The sequence below is a fragment of the Lygodium microphyllum genome, chromosome 8 (assembly GCF_053477565.2).
Source record: "Lygodium microphyllum isolate KBCC chromosome 8, Lygodium_microphyllum_v1.1.10, whole genome shotgun sequence".
In the NCBI taxonomy this organism is placed as follows: domain Eukaryota; kingdom Viridiplantae; phylum Streptophyta; class Polypodiopsida; order Schizaeales; family Lygodiaceae; genus Lygodium; species Lygodium microphyllum.
The window spans coordinates 39,175,517-39,183,599 of record NC_141142.1 but is presented as its reverse complement, the minus strand read 5'-3'; the positions used below and the strand labels follow the sequence as shown (position 1 = coordinate 39,183,599).

Here is an 8,083-nt window from a genome sequence, read left to right as displayed (position 1 = left end):
TAATTTCCTTTTCTGAAAAGGCAATAATGTGTCAATCTAGAAGCTCAAGGATCAAGGGGCAAAGAAGACCGGCACCAATGGAAGGCCAAAAGTCCTGACATTGAAGATAAATGATGATAATATTAAAACTAAAGCCATATAGAACGTCTATAGGGCTCTAAAGGCATGATGAATGTGACAAACTACTTCTTTAAGGCTGTAAAGACATGACTGCGAGGATAATTAGAATATTTTACTTTTGAGATGTCCGTCCATGAGTTTTGTTGGTTGTTTTAGTTTAAAAGGCCAGTTTATATCAGTCCAAAATGATAAGGGAAGAGTTAAGTATGATTACTGGTAGCAAAAGTACCCAATTAGGATTCATAGAGGCAAGCTTGATTCCTTTGCATGTTTAGAGCTAATGTAGCACAAGAGAACTGGTTGGAGACTTTGACAGCAATCTTTGCCAGTATCTTTTGGAAAATTTGTAGTGTACTATACATGTGCAAGCTCGGTTTACTTACACTAAGTGCTCTTGAAAAAAATCAAAAGGAATTTTACTCTACATAAAGGGTACTGATAGCTTTCAGAGCAAGTAGTCCCCTCGTTCCTGTATGGTCGTATGTCCAATGACTCCTTTTTCATGAAGCCTTTAGAAGAATCTGCTGCACTTAGCCGATGGCAGCTTGTGACAGCTTTGCTAGGATAAACATTCGATGATCATGTCCACCATTTATGGATAGAGTTGAATGTACCTGATTGACCTAGTATTGTCTAAACATGGTGAAACTCAGGTTTAGCGCATGTACAGATGTACAGGTATAAGACTGCAAGAGTCCCTTAACATATTAACTGCACATTCTTCACCATTTGGGACCTTAACTGCTTGCAGAGTTTTTCGAGCTCTACCACCTTTTCCTGCATATTCTGAAGATCAAATCTCAATTCCTCATTTTGCTTGATCAAAGATGCGTAGTCCATAGCCAAACTTATACAGCTGGCATCGCTGCAACTTCCTCTCTTTGAGCTATGCATGGTGGAATCTAGCACAGCCCTGAGCTTTGCCTGCTGAGAAGCTAGCACCTGAAAGCTAAACCTTGGAGAGATCCTAGGATTCTCCATAATGTGCTTGCATGCTTCAAATGAGAGTTTCTCAAAATCTACAATTCTGTAGAGTCCCATCGCTTCATCACCAGATGTTTTTGGATGTGCCTAATGAAAAAGACAAAAAGAAGCAATCTTCTATCACTGTCAGGGAAACTTGCATATTGAAGGTTAACATATTGAGCTTGCAACTGAGACTCAGAAAATGTTATGTAAACATGAACAACTGTAGAAAACCCTACCTGAAGATAGATATCTAAAGCCCTGTATAAACTGTCGTGTGAGTCTCTAGAATCATGTGGCAGAGCTTCAGCTAATTCTTTGAACTTTGAAGCCTTGAGGTAAAAATCAGGTGCGATTTCAGCAAGATACATATCCATCAGGTTGCCTACCAGCTTTAGAGGCATGGGAAAGGAAGGAATCAAATTAACACTCGAACAGGCATAAGAGTATGGACCTGAGAAGCCAAGACCTGTAGGACCTATATCGCTTAATACACTTCCAGAAGAGGGACGAAGGACAGGCTTGGCCATGCCTTCAAATAGCAGGAATTGTCTCGCAAGATGCAGAACAAGGTCCACATCATATAAACAGGTATTGCGACCAGGAGAGATCACCCGTGGCACTAGAATGTCATCCAAGGTGGCCTTATGCAGCTGAGATCCTATCATTTCCTGAAGGTATTTTCTGCAAGATTTGGCAGCATTCATGGCAATGGCAACTCTGCGTAACCGGAAAAGAGACTTGATGGACAGTGAGGCCCAATCCAAGCTATAAAGCAAACCCACCACTGTCTCCAATATTTCTTGCTGAGCTCTCTGTGCATATTCATGCAATACCTTCACTTCAGGCCCGCTTACCAATGGGCCAGTGGACAAAGAAGTGTATCCCAGAAGAGGCAGAGCAGATTCCAAGTACTTCAACAAAACCCTTCCAACCTGCCGGTTATCCACAGAGTGTGCAACCATTGCCTTGACCAATTTCTCCATCATGTACATAGACAGTGAGTACATGCTATCACACCACCGAACACTGGCATTCTTACTTGAATTGCCAGGTTTTTTTGTCTTTGAGTTGGGTGAGATAAAGAAACCCGGACTCGAATTTTTGGAAGAACAACAATGTGCAGAAGCTTTCGTTGCCAATGTGTCCACACACCGTTGTATAAGACCAGCCTTCTCAGCAAAGGGCAAGAGTGTCTCGCAGCTTTTGAGAACAGAGATGCAATCTGAAAAGCTCCAGCCAGCTATGGAGGAGAGGAAAGCCTCTGTGCGGCTAATCAAGTTTCCACTGCCATGCTCCTCTGTCATCTCGAGGTACTCCGCTGCGCAACGCAGGGCAGCAACATTGCCTGCGTCGATGGAAAAGCATGCATCAGGCACAGGCCGGATGCGGCCGCACACCCCTGAATCTGCACATCTGCGCTCTTCGATATAGCAAAAGCGAGCAACAGATTCGAAGGCGACCGGGCCCCCAGGGAGATCACGAAGGACCATGCGGACGGCCGGGGCATGCCCTCCATACCAGCATAAGGAAGAAGCTTTGCTGTAGACCTTGAGAAGGCGACCACAGCGGGGTAGCAGGGTGTCCTGCTTACATGATGAGCGACAAAGAGAAGTTCGTTAGGATGCTAACGAGCACCTGGTGTGCAAAGTAGGGTGCGCAGCGTCTCAAAAGTTCTCTCTCTCTCTCTCTCTCTCTCTCTCATTAGAGAACCCACGCACATATACACAGAGGATTGACCTTGGACAGGTAAAACGTATTCTCCTCGTTCACTTGTACCTCCAGATTGCAAGCAGAAGGCATTCTACACAGTCGAATTCGAGCTTTTGATGAAGAGGCGAACCTGCAAGATTACGAAGCTGAAAGGAGAAGAAGAAGAAGAAGAAGAAGAAGAAGAGTATCTGGTTACTGGCAGCGCAGGCGCGCACAGACACAGAGAGAGAGAGAGAGAGAGAGAGAGAGAGAGAGAGAGAGAGAGAGAGGTGTACGAAGGGTTGGAACTTGGAGAGACCTTTCTCTTCTGCTTCTCTCGCAGCTTGACAGCCTTGCGCGCGCGCTCTCTCTCTCTCTCTCTTTCTCTCTCAAGACTCGTATCATTTTTTGGCGGCAGCAGAAAAATATTCGTATTTTGTTGTCGTTCGATGTTTCAATGCACCACGCAGTTCAAAAAAAAAAAAAAGCAGAGCTAACCGAAATGTTTCAGACTCTCACCACTTTCGGAATTTCCACCTTCCTTACATGCACGCCTTTCGAGAAGCATATTTGGACCGCAATCCAAAGAAAACATTTTTTCCTAAGTCCACATGATAATTTGTAAGGGTCTTTCTATTTCTACATTTTATAAGTTTGTTAGCATTGCCCATTACGACATAGAGCTAAGAAGGGTTTTACTACTTTTCTTAAGTTTGTTTGCATTACCCGTTAGAGCATAGATGGGTTTCCCACAAGATCCAATTCATAAGTTAAGCAGAGTTTTAGAAACTATGTACCCGTACACGAAAACTATACCCAAATGAGAAATAGTTAGAGAAATGAGGAAGAGTTTACAGTGCAACAATTTCTTTTAAAACCGGCATTACGATGATATACTGAGATTGAAAACATAGTTCTAATCAACTAGAGTTAAGAAGCTTGCTTTGACTTGTAAGCTTCTAATTGACTCGAGTTCAAGGATTGAATTTTATTTAAAATTTAAAAACGATCCTATTTTTAATTTTAAGGAACCCTAAAAACACTCCTAGACACCAGAAAAAGAGCTCCTCATCTTCTTCATATGGGCCAGAGCTACAAGTAGTAATGCAAAGGATAAGGCTGCCACCATTCTATTGAGCCAAAGGGCATTACTCGAAGGGTGATGACTTTATTACTCCTTCTCAATTGCCCCTCAAATCATCACATTGATCATGGAGTTACTGTTGTGTTCATAATACGCAATAAATTCATGTGAAAGAACATGATTATTTATAACACAGTCAAAACACTACATGTCAAAGTTACAACTCTCTAGCTAAAAGAAGGACTCTCGAAGACCTTAACAAGCCCCTTGTGTACTACAAGGTACATATTAGACCATTTGCTAACAATTGATACATCTAAGAATATTTACCTTTGTGCTTGGGTCCATCTTTCTCTCAACATAAGCTGATCCTTATTACTACCACAAACGCAACTATCATTCCTCATTTGCCAAATCCACTCCATCAACACAACTTGAGGACGTCCTCCATGATTCATCATTCATAGATCCTTGGTCTCCAAAAAGCACTAGCTTTTGGTTGATTCTATCTTGATAGCCAACTACCCTAGCCCACTTTTGGGCAAGCCTTTGGATTGCTTTGACTTCTCTCCAGAGCCTAGAATGGCTGATAGGCATTCTCCTCCTCTCTTTTGTGGAAAACAAAAAGCAACGAGAGAGTTGTAGATTTTCTTAGCTTATCTTTTGTTGATAGTTTGTTCATAGTGACTGGGAATAGCCCCTTTTAAAAATCCATTTAAAGGGGGGTTTCCAAAAGTAATCCCCCCCACCCCCTCCCCTCAACATAATTTTTACCTTCAAGTTGTAACCCCATACCATAGGCCCCTCATACTAGGCCTTGGAAGCTTGAAAATTGTGGTCTATCCTTCACACTTTTAGGCTCTAGTGTGGTCTGCTCTAGCTTATGGTGATACTTATTTGTCCATTTTAAGGGGTTTTCAACGATTAATCTCCCCTCCCCCTAGTTTTACCTTCACATCCTAACCCCACTCCATAGGCCCCTCACACCAAGCCTTGCATGCTTGAAAACTTTGGTCTATCCTTCACACTTTTTAGGCTATATTTGTCTACTCTAGCTATCATGATACCCATGTGTTTATTAAATGCTAAAAGGAATATGTTGGGATGTGCTTTTAGGGGAAGAACAAATGCATATCTAGAATATGTTGGGATGTGCTTTTAGGGGAAGAACAAATGCATATTTAGGCAAGCAAAGAAAATGTTTTAATACATGTGCTTGTGCACGCACACACACATGCACATGCAAATGCACGCGTGCGCATGCACGCACACACACACACACACATACATGTGCATATGTGTGTATAGAAGAAAGAAAATTGAAATTAGTACCCCAAACCTTCTTCAAAATTTGGACCCATTTAAAATTGAAATAGGTCATGTTCAATGAGGTTAAACTCACATTTTTCAAGCCTTAAAGTAGTTTGCAGGGCTTAAAACACTACATCCTCAAAACTTTATCTGGAGGTGAAATAGGTCATGTTCACAATCATTTATTAAGGTTTTTGGGACTTTTAAGCTCGATTTTGGGAGAAAATGAGAAAGCACTATGTGGATTTAACCTTGAGAGAGGTCAAGCAAAATGGAAGGTTGACACGTGAAATGCAATGGGCATCTTACATAAGGAAAAGGAGAGTGGGAGGCCCAAAGAGAAGGTTTTTTGAAAACCAAGGAGGACCCATGAGGGGAAAATCCACTCTTTTAAAAAAGGAGGTGTATATTGTTGTAGACCTAAAGAGGAGATCGAAGAAGACAACTCAATTAAAAGTTGACAAAAAGCTCACCCAAAAATTCCACCTAGCAAAGGCCATCTCCACTACTCCTCCATGACTGGAAGCTTTGTTCATCTCTCCATTTTGAGCCTATGCTTTGGCAATTGCTTCCTCCTCCTCTTTGCAAGGGTGCCATGTTATCTTAATTGGTTAGCTTGTGAAACAAAGGCCAAAATGAGATGAAGCTTTGATTGGGTACTAAAAGTCCTATGATCACCAAGTAGTTTACCCTTGGATTTTGTCAATATAGTTAAGATCTTGGTGTCTTGAGATCATGTTTCATTATCCACTTCATGGATGGGAAGACTTAAATGGCTTTAATGACCCTTTAATGACCATGTGTACTCATTCTCATCCCTTGGCATTATAGTTGAGAGTGCACCCTTCACTCTTGGCTTGTAATACTACATGAAACATGGCAATTGTTGCACACATGTAGTCATGAGTAGGAAAAATCACCCAACCCTTTTACATACATGTTGTTATAGTGAAGTTAATTTAGTAGCCAATGAATAATATTTCCATGTATGCATGTTCTACCATGCTTACACCCCAATCACTTGGGCTGATTACCATGGTGGTAGGAGGTAGTGATGTTAAAAGTGACTATGTGCTCTAATAACCTGATTGGAAATGATTATTCCAACCTAGTGACCCTAGGGAATCCTTCTATGGGGATCATATTGGTAGTGCTACTAAATACATTCATGTTCATAATAGTGCCAACCATGTTAATGCAACACGAACAATGAGTTAGATTAGGCAAGGTAGAATTGTGATTGCCAAAATATACTATTAAGTGGTTAAAAATTCGGAGTAGAAAAAACAGGAAAAAAAGGCCAAGAGGCAAAGAAAAAAAAAGAGAAAAAAGAGGGAGATTAAAAAATGGGCATCAATGACATTTTAGGAAAATTAAAAATTTGAAAAGCATAGGCAGTGAAAAATGGTAAAAGGCCTGTGTGGCAAATAACATTGTAATATCACATGGCCTAAAGGGCAATGATGTAAAATTAATTTTTTTCTAGAGTTAATGCGCATTTAATGGTGTGGGATGGGAGTGAGCCAATATTTAATGGATCTTAGAACCTTGAAGACGAGCTTGAGAGGAGCTACGTGTAGTAGCACTTGTGAGAATTAGGCACTGCCCAACTTTAAAATCTAAAAGGTCATATATAAGGTTGAAAACACCTTAGTGTAAGGATTCCAAAGACTGGTAATCAAAAGCTTATCTATTTTCTACTTCTCTATGTCAACTCTATCTTAGGAGTTTTATTTGTGAATGTAAGCTATTTTGTGAGATAGGGAGTGTTTCTTGAATAGGCTTGTGAGCTTTACCCTTCTTCTTCTTGCCTATAACTCCTCCATCTCTTCTTCTCTTATTCTTGGGTTTCCTAGTTTGAGAGGTAGAGAGACAAAGAGTTTGTGACAAGAGCTTGAGAGCAAGAGGGGGGCTTAGAGAGATAGAGAGAGAGAAGAGCATCTTTCTTGGCTTGGAGGAACTAGTGAGCTACAACCTTGCACGGAGTTTGCAGGAACGAAGGACTTGGAGCTTGTGAGCACATGGTTGATGAGATTGTCAGAGGTTGGAAGCTCATAAATGAACACCTAGACTTGGAGCTTGTGGGCATGTGGTTGACGAGATTGTCAGAGGTTGGAAGCTCCATCAATGAACACCTAGACTATAATTGTTGGCGACATTTCTCACTTCGACTATTTATTCAATTCATTGTACTTGCTTGAAGGGTTGGGAATTTTTATCCAAGACTAGTTGAGTGGGTAGGAGTAGATGGTAGGAGAACTTGCGGGGTGAGAGATTGTAGGATATATTGGCTAGAGAGAATGCATGATTGATATGTGTGCTTCTATTTAGATTTGGCACATAGACAAAGTGCACCTAAATTTTAGTAAAATCTCTAACCATAGATCATGAGCGGAATATGCCGAGCTCAAGTGAGATGGGCTTTCTCCCCATGATAGGCTTGATGCAAAAGCCTAGTGTGTCGTAGCTAAGAAGACATATTAGAAGGAAATTGATATGTGGTTATGTGTTGCTTTTTTACATTCTTAGGATTAGATTTTGGAAAGATTTCGATTAAGAAATTTTCCTTTTTTGATCTATAAGAAATATAAAAAATACAAAAACAATGCATCACCACTTGCCAGCAATTGTTATCTCTTGCATAATAGGCACTAGCATGTGTTCTTGAGTTTTGGGATGCTTCATAGAGTGAAAAAAAAAAGTTTTTTTTGCTATTATTTACTGATTGTCTGTCACTTTCATCATGCACTTTGAAGTGACAGATCCATATGGTTTGCATGTTTAAAGAAACAATTTTGCTTTGGATGCCAACTAGCTCCCCCATAAGGCATAGTTTGGTGCGCATAGTTAGTGAGTTGAGTTTGTTTGAGTTGAAGAATTTTGCATATGCATCAAGTTCAACTCATTCTT

General features: G+C 40.8%; 1 protein-coding gene across 2 annotated transcripts; it reads right to left on the bottom strand.

Annotated features, from left to right (window-relative positions):
- Positions 1 to 307: 307 nt before the first annotated feature.
- On the bottom strand, positions 308 to 3,130 carry LOC148032177 (BTB/POZ domain-containing protein At3g22104-like). Of its 2 annotated transcripts, none has more exons than XM_087684047.1 (3): positions 2,827 to 3,130; positions 1,326 to 2,672; positions 308 to 1,191 (listed from the first exon to the last, which is right to left on the bottom strand). In XM_087684047.1, exons 1-3 carry the CDS (start codon positions 2,887 to 2,889, stop codon positions 820 to 822), a joined length of 1,782 nt encoding a protein of 593 aa, XP_087540173.1. In that variant the 5' UTR covers positions 2,890 to 3,130; the 3' UTR covers positions 308 to 819. The 2 variants fall into 2 exon arrangements, with proteins under 2 accessions (XP_087540173.1, XP_087540174.1); XM_087684048.1 differs by having other exon boundaries at positions 2,866 to 3,130.
- Positions 3,131 to 8,083: the final 4,953 nt, after the last annotated feature.